General features: G+C 39.7%; 1 protein-coding gene and 1 pseudogene across 1 annotated transcript in view; both read left to right on the top strand.

Annotated features, from left to right (window-relative positions):
* The window catches only part of RFWD3 (ring finger and WD repeat domain 3), a 44,009-nt gene that overhangs the window by 10,500 nt on the left and 17,257 nt on the right, over positions 1 to 16,252 (top strand). Inside the window, exons 3-6 of the mRNA XM_077752808.1 lie at positions 5,524 to 5,717; positions 11,341 to 11,411; positions 12,920 to 13,111; positions 13,205 to 13,296. Coding sequence (XP_077608934.1) covers positions 5,524 to 5,717; positions 11,341 to 11,411; positions 12,920 to 13,111; positions 13,205 to 13,296 — 549 coding nt within the window. The remainder of the gene's footprint in view (positions 1 to 5,523; positions 5,718 to 11,340; positions 11,412 to 12,919; positions 13,112 to 13,204; positions 13,297 to 16,252) is intronic.
* On the top strand, positions 918 to 3,140 carry LOC144222323 (small ribosomal subunit protein uS17 pseudogene; annotated as a pseudogene).

Genomic DNA, 16,252 nt, shown 5'->3' with positions numbered 1-16,252 from the left:
TTAAAAATAAAAGAAATCGTAAAAGAAAAGAAAGAAAGAAAACAGCAAAACAGTAGATATAAATGCTTCCTTAAATGCAAATGAATTAAACATCAAAAGGCACAGATTGGCAGCATTGATTTTTTTTTTTTTTTTTAAATCCAACTGTATACTGTCTGTCTATAAGACAATTTAGGTTCAAAGATATTAATAGGTTGAAAGTAAAAGGATGGAATAAAATATGCCATGCAAACAGTAACCATAAGAGAATAGGAGCTAATATACTAATATCAGATGACATAGATTTTAAGACAAAGACTGTTATAAGAGTCAGAGAGCCTGGGTTGCTCAGTCAGTTAAGTATCTGACCTCAGCTCAGGTCAAGATCTTAAGGTTCGTGCATTCGAGCCCTGCATTGGTCTCCAGGCTCATGGTGTGGAACCTGCTAGGATTCTCTTTCTCCCTTTTTCTCCCTGCCCCTGCCCACTTGCACTCACATTCTCTCTCTCTCAGTGAATAAACTTAAAACAATTTTTTTTAGATTAAGAGTCAAGAATGACATTTTATAATGATAAAAGGGTCTATCCATCTAGAAAATATAACAATTATAAACCTATATGCACCTGCAACAGTGCCCCCAATACATGAAGCAAAAACTGTCGTAATTGGTGGTAGAAATGGACAATTCGCTGCTAATAGTAGGAGATATCAGTACCTACTTTTGATAATGAGTATAACAACTAGACAGAACGTCAACAAGGGCCAGAAAACTATAACCCTACTGGACCTAATAGAAATCTATAGAACCTATAGAACGTTCCACTGAACAGCAGAATATCCCTATTTCTCAAGTGCATATGGAACATTTTCCAGGATAGATCATATGTTAGGGCATAAAACAAAACTCAAAAATTTAAAGGATTGAAATCATACAAAGTATGTTCTCTGACCCCAGTACACTGAAACTGGACATCAGTAACAAAGAATTGGGGAAATTCACAAGTATGTGGGAATTACACAACTCCTAAGTAACCAAGAGTTCAAAGAAGAAATCCCAGGAAAAAGTAGGAGATACTTAGAGATGAATGAAAAGAAAAACCTAGCATACCAAAACTTTTAGGATGCAGCTAAAGCAGTGCCTAGAGGGAAATTTATAGTTGTTAAATGCTGTGCGAAAAAAGGATAAAGTACTCAACCTAACTTAAGGAACTAGAAAAAGAAAAGCAAACAAAATTTAAAAATCCAGAATTCAGAGCAAGCAAGCAGAAAGAAGGAAATAATGACCATTAGAGCAGAAATGAATGAAATAGATTTCGTTGAAATAGAAAACCAAGAGAGAAAACCAGGTAATCCAACAGTTGGGTTTTTTGTTGTTTTGTTTTTTTTTCTGAAAAATCAACACAATTGACAAACTCATAGGTAGACTGACCAAGAAATAAAGAGAGAGCTGGGGCACCTGGGTGGCTCAGTAGGTTAAGCGTCTGACTTTGGCTCAGGTCATGATCTCACAGTTCATGGGTTCCAGCCCTGCACCGGGTGCTGTGCTGACAACTAGCTCAGAGCCTGGAGCCTTTTTCAAATTCTGTGTCTCCCTCTCTCTCTGACCCTCCCCTGCTCACGCTCTCTCTCTCTCTCTCTCTCTCTCTCAGAAATAAATAAAACATTGAAAAAATTTTAAAAGAGAGAGAAGATCCAAAGTAATCAGGAATGAAAGAACATCACTATCAGTCTTAGAGAAGAAAGCAATTTTATAAGAGAATACTGTGAACAGTTTGGTTTTGGGTGGGTTGGGTTTTTTTGTTTTGTTTTTGGCTTTTTAGAGAGCAGGGGACAGGGGCAAAAGAAGAGAGACAGAATCCCAAATAGGCTCCTACCTGGAATGGAGCCCCATGTGGGGCTTAATCCTGCAACCCTGGGACCATGACCTGAGCCGAAATCAAGAGTCAGATGCTCAGCTGACAGCCACCCAGGCATCTCTGTGAACAGTTTAATACCAAAAAATTAGATAACTTAGGTGAAATTGACAAACTGCTAAGAAGACATGTTTATCAGTATTCTTTCAAGAAGAAAAAGAAAATCTGAATAGATGGTTAACAAATAAAGAGATTGAATTAGTAATTTTATTTTTTTAAAAATTTTTTAATTTATTTCTAGGAGAGAGACAGCGTGAGCAGGGGAGGGTCAGAGAGAGAGGGAGATACAGACTCTGAAATTGGCTCCACGCTCTGAGCTGGCAGTCAGCACAGAGCCCGACGCAGGGCTCGAACCCACGAACCACGAGATCATGACCTAAGCGAAAGTCGGACGCTTAACCGACTAACCCACCCAGGCGCCCCTGAATTTGTAATTTTAAAACAGAACTCACACAGAAGAGCCCAGAAGTAAATGGCTTCCCTGGTGAATTCTACCAAATGTTTAAAGGTGAAATAAATAGGCAGTCAGTGAGGAAACTCAGACACCCTTGGGGCCTGCCTTTTTTTTGGGCGGCTGGGAAGATGACAGACATTCCAACATGCCTATCGAAAGCAGCCAACCATCTTTCAAAGTAAGAAGAGGGTTCTACTAGGGGTACCTGGGTGGCTCAGTCAGTTAAGCTTCTGACTTGATTTTGGCTTAGGTCATGATCTTATGGCTCTTGGAATTAAATCCTGCATTGGGCTTTGTGGTGACAGTGTGGAGCCTGCTTAGGATTCCCTCCCCCTCCCCCTCACCCCACACACACGAAATAAACATTTAAAAAAAGAAAAGAGGGTTTTACTTGGAGAAACCAGCAAGGAGAAGCCCCCGTGATACTACAAAAATAGTGGTAGTGGTCGGGGCTTCCAGATGCCCAAGCAGGCCATTGAGGGCACCTATATTGACAAGAATTGCCCCTTTACTGATAAGGTCTCAATCCGAGGGCAGATTCCATCTGGTATAGTGACCAAGATGAAGACGTAAAAAACCTTTGTCATCCACCGAAACTACCTCTCGAAAGTACAACTGCTTTGAAAGATGCCACAAGAACACATCTGTGCACCTGTCCCCCTGCTTCAGGGATGTCTAGGTTGGCAACATTGTCAGAGTGGGCAAGTTGCTAGCCATCGAGCAAGTCTGTGTGCTTCAGTGTGCTCAAAGTTACCAAGGCTGCTGGTACCAAGAAGCAATTCCAAACATTCTGAGACTAAACATCTGCCCATACACCTGAAGAAAATAAAATTATTTTCCCAGTTAAAAAAATAAAAGAATTAACACCAATACTTGACAAACTTTTCGAAAAAATGGAAGTAGGAGGAATACTTCCTGGTTATTTGAGGTCAATAGCATGTCAAAACCAAAATCATTTAAAGACCTCACAAGAAAAGTATAGACCAGTATCATTTATCGGTTATTGATGAATGTAGATAAAATATTTCTCAATAAAATACTAGCAAACTGAATCCAACAACATATAAAAAGGATTATATACTAAAACCAAATAAGATTTGTTCTAGGAAAGCAAGGCTGATTCAATAAAAAGAAAAAAAAAAAAAAACCAGTCAGGGGTACCTGGGTGGCTTACTCGGTTAAGGGTCCAACTTTCGCTTAGGTCATGATCTCGCGGTTCGTGGGTTCGGGCCCCGCGTCGGGCTCTGTGCTGACTGCCAGCTCAGAGCCTGGAGCCTGTTTCAGTCTGTGACTCCCTCTCTCTCTGACCCTCCCCTGCTCACGCTCTCTCTCTCTCTCTCTCTCTCTCCTAGAAATAAATAAAAATCATTTAAAAAAAATTTTAAAAAAACCATCAATGAGATACTATATTAATACAATAAAGGGGGGACTATGAACATCTCAGACGAAGAAGAAGCATTTGACAAAACCCTTTTGTAATTAAAAGAAACAACAAACTAGAGGGAACTTCCTCAACCTGATAAAGACCATGGATCAAAAACCCTCAACTAACTTACTAACTAAAAATTTACCTAAGATCAGGAACAAGAGTTTTTACCAGTTCTGTTCGCTACCGTATTGGAGGTTCTCGCCAGAGCAATTAGACAAGAAAAAGAAATAAAAGCCATTCCAATTAGAAAAGATGAAATCAAACTATATTCACAGGTGACATGGTTCTTGCATATATCATGAAGTTATGAAAGAGACTAGACCCAAAAGGCCATATATATTATGATTGTATCCATATGAAATGTCCAGAATAGGCAAGTCCACAGAAACCGAAGTTAAATTAGTGGTTGCTAGAGGTTGTAGAAAGGGGAGAGGAAGGAAAGACTGGTTATATAGGTACTGGGTTCCTTTTATGACAAAAACATTTCAGAGTAAGATAGTGGTGATGGTTATAGAACCTGTGGTTGCACTGAAAACCACTGAATTGTACACTTTCTTTAAGTATTTTTTGAGAGTACAAGTGGGGAAGGAACAGAGAGAAAGACAGGATCTGAAGCAGGCTCCGTGCTGACAGCAGAGTCCCATGCAGGGCTGAAACCCACGAACTGCGACCTCACATCCTGCACTGAAGTCGGTCGCTTAACCGACTAAGCCGCCCAGGCACCCTGAACTGTACACTTTTAAGTTGTGAGTCAAAAAGGATTCACAATTGCTACTTCTCATTTCAATTTATTCAGATTTTTTTTTTTACAAAGGTAAATCTTCCAGCTGTTGAATTACATACCAAATAATATTTATTTTGTTCCATTCTTCCATTTTTAATAGAACACCCTAGTTTGCCAAAATTGCAGCCAAACTATAAGAAATCATTTTTTTTCTGTGTGAGCAATCTCCAACAATGTTTCTGGGTACTAATATATCTTAATGTTATAAAGACAGTTATTAAAACTTAAAAGTAGATTACCTTTCGGTAATGCTTTGTAATTATTAGCTAGAGGTAGTAAATTCTAAAGTATGGAACACCTTTTTTAGTTTTGAATGTCATTCTGTGCTAGAAGTAGGGTGTGGTTTATTAGCTTGGATGTGAACAAAACCCAGTACAGGAATGGGTATGGTTAAAACTCAGCCAGCCAGAAAAGAGTGTTAATTTTGCTCCCACCTCTTCTCTAGTTAATTTTGATATCATGCTATGTTTTTAACCTTAATCTGACATTATTTAAACTTAGAAAAATAATGTTTTAAAATAAGCAGTAACACCATGATGACTGAAGCGGGACTTCACATTCTACCCCAAAAAACCTTGTTCTGTGCTGTTGCAGGAGCAGAATGCCCTTGAGGCCATTTTTGATCAGCAGAGCCCTTTTTCTTCTTTCAACCCCTAATACCAACAAATTGCTGAGTTATGTCCTTTAAACGATATTGACACAGGGCCAAAGAGCAGTAAAGTAGAATTTGCTTTTAGCAAGAGTCAATCTCAAGTGTGGCTAATGTCATAATTGAGTGGAAAAGAGAATATCCAGGCCAGCCAACGTCTGCCTAAAACTGCTATTTCTGCTTCAGTGTTCAAAGGCATATTTATTGGTCTAGAAACGGGTTGAAATGACCAGGATTTACCTTCAGATTACTGTGGATTTTTCTTGTGATGATGGTCCATTGTACTGTAATTCTCTTGTCTTTCTGCTTACATAGGTCTAGAGCACCATTGGATGCTTACTTTCAAGTGAGCCGGACGCAGCCTCATTTGTCAACCACCTCTCAGGGTTCAGAGACCAGGAATCCTGTCTCTGAGGCCTTGCAGGTCTCCAGTAGTTCCGATTCTGACAGCTCTACAGAGTATGAGGAGGTTGTCCAGGCAGAGGAACCTAGAGCTGTGGTTATAGAAGGTGGGTATGTTACTCAGTTTTGGATTCACAGGGCTAACACCCAGAAAGCTAGAAACTCTAGACTTGTGCTTTGATACTTTCCCTTTTGCCCCCAGATGTCAGCAGATTCCTGCTTCATACAGTACAGAGCTTTCACTAGCCATAATTCCATTAAGAGGATTTGATCTGACTTGAAATTTAATGTGATTTGTGACCCACTCAGTTGGTCACTTTCTAATGGCATTTTATATTCTCTGCCATTTTCTTTGACATCTTAGAAGAAAGTAGGGTTCTTTATTTAAGAGAAAAGCTTTGTAAATTCAGTATCCTATCTAGTCTGCCAGTTTTTAACATTAACACTATAATGTGCTATGTATTGTGCAAGTAGAGTTATATTTAGTAGTAGTGGGAAGAGACCCCTGGAGCATATGTCCTGCTTACCCTCTGATACCCCAGATTATGGTCTTTTCCCACTAAAAGGACCCAGGACTTCTTGGAGAAAAGGCTTTCCAAGACTGGGATAGGAAATAAACAAGATGAGCCTAGGGCAAGGGAGCCATCTCTCAGAGAGTCATCACGGCAGTAGGCATAGAAGCAACCTTGAAAGGGCTCGTAAGTGGCCTCATATGGGACAGTTTGATCATCAAAACGAATAATGGGTGTATTCTTGGAGTATGGATTGAAATATAGGTTGAAATACATCAAATCTCTGAAAAATCCCAAATTCATAATTCTGTACTTTTTTAAAAGCTCATTTTAAAAGCTTTTTTATGTACACTTTTAAAAGCATCCTGGTTATTAGAGCCCTGGCTCATTACTCTGGAAACTGGTAAATAAAGCATTATGCATTTATCCTGTTTTCCCTGGGTGAACTGTATTCAGGAAAACCTAATATTGGTTGATGAAGGAGGTTTTTGTTTTGTTTTTTTTGTTAAGAGAACTATAAGGTTTGCAACAAAATTGAGAGGAAGGTGGAGAGATTTCCACACACTCCTGTCCTCCCACGTACACAGCCCCCCTGCTGTCAGCACCACTCGCCAGGGTGCTTGTGTCTAATCATGGCCTGTTTGCCCTGAGTCCGTGCTTTACCTTAGGGTTCACCTTTGGAGTTTTCCATTCTGTGGGTTTCAACAAATGTACTCTTACTGCCCTAAAAATTCTCTTTGCCTATTCATTCCTCCCACCCACCCCCAAGGAAGTTTTTTTAAATGGAAAAACTCCAGCTAATATTGGAGTAGGAATGATAGGAAAAAGTCTTAATTTTGTGACTTCTAATGGAATGATGTATCTAGGCAAAGAGCTGCAGTGGATCCTAAAAACATTAGGTTGAAAGGCTAATGGGATTCCTTTTAATGGAGGTAGCAAGTTGACCCCACCAGACCTTATGTGCAGTTTGATGTTTTGCAGTCAGAAATCTCCATAGGGGGCGCCTGGCTGGCTCAGTCAGTGGAGCCTGTGACTCTCGGTCTCAGGGTTGTAAGTTCAAGCCCGTGATGTGTGTAGAGATTACTTAAAAATAAAATCAAAAAAGAAAGAAATATCCATAGCACTTAGGGAATACTGTTACTGCCCAAAAGATCCCTGAATCTACTTGAGACTCTAGGTACAATCACCAGGTTGTGCAGTTTTACAGTAAGTAGAAGAAAAAGGGAAATAATATCTTACACATGCAACCATTTAAATCTAAAATGTGTTCCATTCAGGAGCGCCTGGGTGGCTTAGTTGGTTAAGTGGCCGACTTCGGCTCAGGTCATGATCTCGTGGTCTGTGAGGTTGAGCCCCACGTCGGGCTCTTTGCTGACAGCTCAGAGCCTGGAGCCTGCTTTGGATTTTGTGTCCCCCCTCTCTCTCTGCCCTTACCCCGCTCAAGCTCTGTCTCTATGTCTCAAAAATTTTTAAAAATAATAATAAAGTAAATTGCCAGAGGCAGGTCTAGGGGTCCCTGAAGGATGGACTGTGTCAGCGAGAGAGAGAGACTGAGAGAGCCCCGAGATTCTTTCTGATCACCAGGCAGACATCTCTGTCCTGTGTGTTTTTGTGTCTTTATTTAAAGGTTCAGCAACAAGATGAAGTCAGAGAAACGAATTTCTTACAATGGGAGGCCTTTTGTGATAACAATAGTAGAATTATTCCAACCGAGGAAATAACAGAATGTTCTTAGTGAAAAATAGGATAACATATAGGTCAAATTGTGTATAGATAAGAGTATTTTGTCTGGCTCTCAAGAGGATGAATGTTTCTGAATTGGTTTGTTTGTGGAGACTAACATGGGGACCCTGAATGGGTCAGTCTTTTGCCCCTGGGTTATGTTTTAGCTACTGTTATCTATCCTCATCCCAGCTGCCAATGTAAGAGAGGGTGTTTGTGGAAAGTAGGCCTTGAGGAAGGGACTGTTATGTTTCACCAATTAGCAAAGATATATGTGGTAACTATGTTTTGCTCTTAACCCCAGCATAGGCCCTTGGTCTCAGGGCCAGGCTTAATTGTAATTCTTTTGTTCTTAACCCCCTAAGTCTCGGATCTGCAAGGCCCATAAGAAGAGCCTTTTGACATTCACCCACAGAGCTTTCATCTAAAATCTCTTTTGTAAAGGCAGGAATATGCTTTTCCTTAGGAGGCATCTGTATTCAGAATCTGGGTCTGATATGGAATATTATGAGGCCTGGTCAATACCAGCAGGCTTATATCCAACATGAGCCAGTAGTAGCAGAAGGAGATACTAGTTTTCATTTCTCATGGCAGGAGCTGCAAACATTGTCACTTCCTTGCTGTGATTGCCATCCAGAGAGGCCGGTGTGGCTCCCGGCAGTAAATAAAATAAAATGTGTTCCATCCTACAAATGGACCATCTAGAAAAAAGATCTAAACGTATATGAAAATCTAGTGTATTAGGGAATATCTCAAATCAGTGGGGAGAAGACAGACTTTTAATATTGTAAGAACTGGATTGCTAACTGGGAAACAATAAAACTGGATTCATTCCTCACACTATAAAATTAAGAAGTAAGTGGATCAGAGACCTAGTGTAAAGAAAGAAACTATTCTATTATTAGAATAATATATAAGTGATAAGAACCAGAAGTAGGGAGTACTTTGAAGTCTAGAGGCAATACAATAAAATTACATTAAAAAAAGGTTTTTTTTGCTTATGACAGTGAGCCAGCATAGATACATTATGATTCCACTTATGTAAAATGTCTAGGAAAGGCAAATCTATGGAGAAAAAGTAGATTAGTGGTTGCCTGTGGCTGCCGGTGCAGATGGGAAATGATTCTGAATTGGCATGAGGAATCTTTAGGAGATGATAGAAATGATTTAAAATTAGATTGTAGTGTTGGTCATACAGCTCTGTAAATTTACTATAAATAAAAGTTAATATGAGGAAGCAGTTGGTCAAATCCAGGATGTAGACATTTTACAAGACAAATGACCAGATTTCTCAAATAACAGACAAAAGAGGTGCATTTTAATTAAGAATTTATGTTCAACAGACATCGTTAGAAAACTGAAATGGCAACCCAGTGACTGGAGAAGACAACCATAATACATATATTTGAAAAAGGGCTTATTTCTAGGATCTCTCAAGAACTCCTACAACTTAATAGGGAAATGGGCAAAAGATTTGAAAAGGTATTTCCAAAAGAGGATAACCACTAAATACATTAAAAGGCTTCATTAGTCATCAGGGAAATACAAATGAATACCAGTGTGGTGACCCACTACAGCCAAAATTTGACACAATATCAAGTATTGAAAAAGATCTAAAGCAGCCAGACCCCTTAAACACTGCTGGTGGGAGTGTCAACTGGTACAGGCATTTAGGTGGTATCTTTATAAACTTATCTACATATATAAAACCCATGGCTCAGCAGTTCCACTTCTAGGTATATAATCCAAGAAAGGAGTATATGTGTTCAACAGAAACATACAAGAATGTAACAGCAATGTCTGTAATGGCAGAAAACTGAAAACTACTCAATGGCCATCAGTAGCAGAGTGGATAAATGTTATGTATTTACACAGTAAAACACAGCAGTGAAAATAAATGAACCACAACTCCACATACTAGTATGGGAGAATCTTAGAAACAATGTAGAATAATGCAGTAGATGCAAAAAAGTGAGTAACTCTGAAATGCCATTTATATATAAAAATAGGCCAAAAAAATATATGGTGCTAGCATTTCTTAGGGTGGTTATCTTTGGTGGAGGAAAATCATCTTCCCCAACCCCGCCGCCCCGAAGTAGGGAGGACATAAGATGTAAATGACTCTCCTGGGGTTTTGTTGGTGATGTTCTGGTTTATAGTTCAGTTTGTGAGAACTCACTGAACTGAATACTTAGGATATATTTTTTCTTATGTACATTATATTCATATAAAAGTTTGTGGGGTTTTTTGTTCTGTTTTTAAAAAGAGCCAGTTTAAAGGGACTCCCACTGGCCTGTGGCGGGGTCATTTGAGCCTCAAAGAGAAAAATTACTCAAAATTAAAAATCACCTCCTTGACCATTAATGGGGGATTTGAAAGGTTGATAAGGAATCTGATAAACTAGGGCTCAGACCACCTGAACTGACCCTCCTGACACTGTGATCAGAAGCACACAACCAAAGGGGCGCCAAGGTGGCTCGGTTAGTTGAGCGTTCAACTTAGGCTCAGGTCATGATTTCACAGCTCGTAGGTTCAAGCCCCACATCGGGCTCTGGGCTGACAGCTCGGAGCCTGGAGCCTGTTTTGGATTCCATGTCTCCTTCCTCTGCCCCTCCCCTGCTTGCGCTCTGTCTTTGTCTCTCAAAAATGAATAAATGTTAAAAATTTTTTTAAAAACACACAACCATTGAAGTATTCTTGCTGCCTCTCTTCTTGCTGGAAAACAAAATTGAACCCACTGAAGCCCCTAGATGTAACTGCCAGTTTATAGGAAATATAGGCAATAGAGCAGCCAGTTAAGCAGTTCTACAAGGAAGCAGTCAAATCGGGGATGTAGCGTATTTCAGAAGACAAATGACCAGGTATCTTCCAATAAATTGGTGACAGGGAAGGGATAAAAATGATTCAAGGAGAATTGTTAGAGTGAAAAAATATTCACAGATGTGACAGACTCGTTGTAGAGGCTTTGTTTAGATTTGCTGACAACGGTAAATGTACTGTAATGAGCAACTTGAAAACAACTGAGAAATTTTGAATATGAACTGTGTATTAGATAGTATTAAGAGATTATTGTTACTTTTGTTAGGTATGTTAATGATAGTGTTTATGTAAAAAGAAATCTTTATCTATTAGTATTACAAAAGCTTTTAGAAGTGAAATGACATTTTAGAGTTTGTTATTAAGCGTTGTAAAAGAAAATAATGGGGATAGGGGGTTTAGTTGGAAAAAGATTGGCAACAAGATCGATTTTATTTGAAATTGGGTGATGAATACTTATGTGTTAATTATACTGTTCGGTCTAGTTTTATGCATATTTGAAAATATCTAAAATAAGTTAAAAAATAAATTCACTGTTACAATAGGAAACTTACAGCAATACTACTAATTAGAAAAGGAAAGCTGTGGTGAGCTAGGCTCTGCTGCTAGCCTCTCATTCCTGACTTCTGTCTTCTTTTGTGCATTACTAACCTTATCATTTCTGGAAATGACTTGACAGAGCAAGTAGGAGGTACCTCAGTGGAACAAGAAGTTACAAGTATCCAAGAAAGAGAGACCCTCCCCAAACAGGTAAGGTGAACAATCTTTTAAGTGAATTGGTGATTTGCATTTAAAGAAGAGGCTGCAGGCTAAAGTGGAAAGTTTGCAGCCTTTGTAGGCCGGAGGTCAGGGTGTGGGTCCAGTCCACTTACTATGTGGCTGCTTCCTCATAGGTTTAAAAAAGCAGGGGTAGGGGCACCTGGGTGGCTCAGCGTTAGGCGTCCTTCTCGGGCTGAGGTCATGATCTCACAGCTCAAGCCATGTGTCAGGCTCTGCACTGACAGCTCAAAGCCTGGAGCCTGCTTCAAATTTTGTGTCTCCCTCTCTCTCTGCCCCCCCCCATGCTCTCTCTCTCTGCCCCCCCCATGCTCTCTCTGTCTCTCTCTCAAAAATAAACATTAAAAAAATAATAAAATTTTTACAAAGCAGGGGTAGATGTGAGGATAACTTGTCCTGCCTACCTAACAAGGTTACGTTTTGATTAAAATAATGGATATGAATGCAGTTTATGAAATATCTGGCAGAATATGATTGCTATGTGATAAACAGTTTTGATTTTTAAATATAACACATCATAGTCCTTAATACAAGAGTTATTTACATCCGTTGTGGACGCAGCCAATCTCCAAACATCCTTGACCTACTTGTTTGCATGTTTATGGTGTCCATGTTTTTTTTCTTCTAGAAAAAATTTATTTACATTTAAATTTATCTGTGACATAAATGTTCCATTTTTAAATTTACACAAAGGGATCATGTTAGACCTTTTATCAGTACATAAAGTTGACTCTCATTCTTATGAATCACTGCATAGTGTTCCATCTGTAAATAAATTTTTGGTTAACTCTTCTTTTGTCGTGTACACTAAAGTTCTTCTTTCTCTTGCTCGCTTTTTTCTTTGTTTCCTTCCTTCCATCTTTCTTTCCTGGTACAAGTTCATGCTTTGTACAGTTGTCTTGCAAGTATTTATTTGTGACTATTTGTGGGATATACTTCTAGCAGAGATTGCTTTGTCAAAGGAAAGATACATAAGGGTGCCTGGGTGGCTCAGTCGGTTAAGCGCGCAACTCTTGATCCAGACTTCATGGCTTGTGGGATTGAGCTCCACATCAGGCTCTACGCTGATGTCATGGAGCCTGCTTGAGATTCTCTCTGCCCATCCTCCAATCACATGCACACCGTCTCTATCTCTCTCTCTCTCTCAAAATCCAGATAACTGTTGGGTTTGTTTTGTTTTATATCTTTGTAAAGATGGCTCCTTTTCTTCATTTGAATGAAAAAAAATATCCAACAATTTCCTAAGATCAAAGGGTGATAGTAGTTTCCTGGCTTGTTCTGAAATATTTGTCCAGATTGGGTTTTACCAAGAATGACAAATGATTCATAGCTGTTGCAGCTTTGCTACAGTGTTTTCATTTGGATTTGAATTGCTTTTGTGTGGTGGTGTTGATGGTGTTGTTGATGTAATAGAGTTGCACATTGTCTTCAAGACTGATTTTCATTCTCTCTAACTTGAATGTATTCTGGTTTCCATCCAGTCTCCCCAGAAGACCAATCCTCTTCTGTCTTCTGTGTCTATGGATGATGAAGAAGGGGACACTTGCACAATATGTTTGGAATATTGGACAAGTGCTGGGGATCACCGACTCTCAGCGTTACGCTGTGGGCACCTCTTTGGGTACAAGTGCATTTCTAAGTGGCTCAAGGGACAGGCACGAAAATGTCCGCAGGTAAGAACCATAGATAAGGATGTGCGTGTGCACACTCAGCATGTTAGGTCAGGATTCCTAGAACCACTAACTTTGTGTTGTTGGGCTCTTTAGTGCAACAAGAAAGCCAAGCACAGTGATATCGTGGTTCTTTATGCCCGAAACCTGAGAGCTCTGGACACTAATGAACATGAGCAAATGAAAAGGTAGGTGACAAGAATCGGACTACCTGGCAAATCTGAAAAAGGAGGTATGAGTCGCTCTTAATGAGGTTCTAAGGCTTTACTTGCATTGTACTGGGGATCACTGGCAGTCTGTCTCACATTGTGCTTTATAATACATGTCTAATACCTTCTAGGGAGGTCTATGTGTTGTGCTCTCCACACAGTATTAAAAATGAGGTTTTGGAGGGGCACCAGGGTGGCTCATTCAGTTAAGTGTCTGACTTTGTCTCCGATCATAATCTCGCACTTCATGGGTTTGAGCCTCACATCAGGCTCTGTGCTGACAGTTCAGAGCCTGGAGCCTGCTTTGGAGTCTTTCTCTCTTTCTTTCTCTCTCTCCCTTTCCCCCCCTCCTCTCAAATAAATGAACTTTTTTTTTTAATAAGCTTTCAGACTTTCAGAGTAACAATTAATTGTGACTTCAGCTAGCTTGGTGAATGTAGACCCCAGGTTCATTGAATGTACTTTCTCAACCATAGGAAAGGGGGAGCCTATCTAAAAATAAAGTCCAGGGGCGCCTGGGTGGCTTAGTCGGTTAAGCGTCCGACTTTCGCTTAGGTCATGATCTCGCAGTTCGTGGGTTCGAGCCCCGCATTGGGCTCTGTGCTGACTGCCAGCTCAGAGCCTGGAGCCTGTTTCAGCCTGTGACTCCCTCTCTCTCTGACCCTCCCCTGCTCACGCTGTCTCTCTCTCTCTCCTAAAATAAATAAAAAAACATTAAAAAAAAAATTTAAAAAAAAATAAAAATAAAAATAAAATCAAGTCCAAAAATGAACTATTGTGACCTCATTAAAATAAAAAGCTTCTGCACAGGAAAGGAAACAATCAACGAAACTAAAAGGCAACCGATAGAATGGAAGAAGATGTTTGCAAATGACATATCAGATAAAGGGTTGGTATTCAAAATCTATAAAGATCTTAGCAAACTCCACACCCCAAAAAAACCAAATAATCCAGTGAAGAAATGGGCAAAAGACATGAACAGACACTTCTCCAAAGAAGACATCCAGGTGGCCAACCGACACATGAAAAAATGCTCAACATCACTCACTATCCCGGAAATACAAATCAAAACCACAACGAGATACCACCTCACACTTGTCAGGATGGCTACCACTCACAACTCCGCCAACAACAGATGTTGGCGAGGATGTGGAGAAAGAGTATCCCTTTAGCGCTGCTGGTGGAATGCAAACTGGTGCAGCCACTCTGGAAAACAGTATAGAGGTTCCTCAAAAAATTAAAAATGGAACTACCCTATGACCCAGCAATGGCACTACCAGGTATTTATGAAATACCTGGTGATGAAATATTATTGGTCAGTACTCCTTAGATTACAGGAGAGGAACTTTAGCTGGCAAACTAAAAATGAAAACCAACATTATCACTGAGAAACCCACTGAAGTCTAATTCAGGCATGGCTGAATTGAGGGTCAGCAATCTGCCTTCCTCCACTGCTTTCGTGTGCACTGACTTCATTTTTATTTTTTTTATTTATTTATTTTTACTGGACTTAAGCGAAAGTCGGACGCTTAACCGACTAAGCCACCCAGGCGCCCCTTTACTGGACTTTTTTTTAATTGAAATATAGTTGACACACAGTTACATTAGTTTCAGGTGTACAACATAGTGGTTTGATAACTCCAAATGTTATGCTATGCTCATCACAAGTGTAGTTACCATCTGTCACCATATAATATTACAGTACCATTGAGTATATTCCCTATGATGTACCTTTCTCCCCAATGACTTTATTCCTTTTTTAAAAAATCTATTTATTGTTTAGTTTATATCCAAGTTAGCATATAGAGCAACAGTGATTTCGGGAGTGGATTCCTTAATGCCCCTTACCCATTAAGCCCATCCCCCCCCAACAGCCTCTCCAGTAACCCTCTGTTTATTCTCCATATTTAAGAGTCTCTTATGTTTTGTCCCCCTCCCTGTTTTTATGTTATTTTTGCTTCCCTTCCCTTATGTTTATCTGTTTTGAATCTTAAAATCCTCATATGAGTGAAGTCATATGATATTTGTCTTTATCTGACTAATTTCACTTAGCATAAAATCTTCCAGTTCCATCCATGTAGTTGCAAATGGCAAGATTTCATTCTTTTTGGTTGCCGAGTAATACTCCATTGTATATATATACCACATCTTTATCCATTCATCCATCAGTGGACATTTAAACTCTTTCCATACTTTGGCTATTGTTGATAGTTGTGCTGTCAACATTGGGGTGCATGTGCCCCTTCATAATAGCATACTTAATATCCCTTGGATAAATACCTAGTAGTGCAGTTGCTGGGTCGTAGGGTAGTTCCATTTTTAATTTTTTGAGGAACCTCTATACTGTTTTCCAGAGTGGCTGCACCAGTTTGCATTCCCACCAGCAGCGCTAAAGAGATCCTCTTTCTCCACATCCTCGCCAACATCTGTTGTTGGCAGAGTTGTGAGTGGTAGCCATCCTGACAGGTGTGAGGTGGTATCTAGTTGTGGTTTTGATTTGTATTTCCAGGATGGTGAGTGATGTTGAGCATTTTTTCATGTGTCGGTTGGCCACCTGGATGTCTTCTTTGGAGAAGTGTCTGTTCATGTCTTTTGCCCGTTTCTTCACTGGATTATTGTTTTCTTGGGTGTGGAGTTTGGTAAGTTCCTTATAGCCTTTGGATACCAACCCTTTATCTGATATGTCATTTGCAAACATCTTCTCCCATTCTATCGGTTGCCTTTTAGTTTTGTTGATTGTTTTCTTTGCTGTGCAGAAGCTTTTTATTCTGATGATGTCCCAATAATTCATTTTTGCTTTTGTTTCCCTTGCCTCCAGAGATGTGTTGAGGAAAAAGTTGCTGTGGCCAACTCATTTTACTTTTTGTATATAATTCATGACTACTTGGAACATGCTCCAAATCTTAATCTCTTCTTCCCTAGAATAGCTTAATAA

The sequence above is a fragment of the Crocuta crocuta genome, unplaced genomic scaffold (genome assembly GCF_008692635.1).
Source record: "Crocuta crocuta isolate KB4526 unplaced genomic scaffold, BGI_CrCroc_1.0 scaffold727, whole genome shotgun sequence".
NCBI lineage: Eukaryota > Metazoa > Chordata > Mammalia > Carnivora > Hyaenidae > Crocuta > Crocuta crocuta.
The sequence above is the reverse complement of the archived record's forward strand: the minus strand, read 5'-3'. Positions and strand labels throughout refer to the sequence as shown.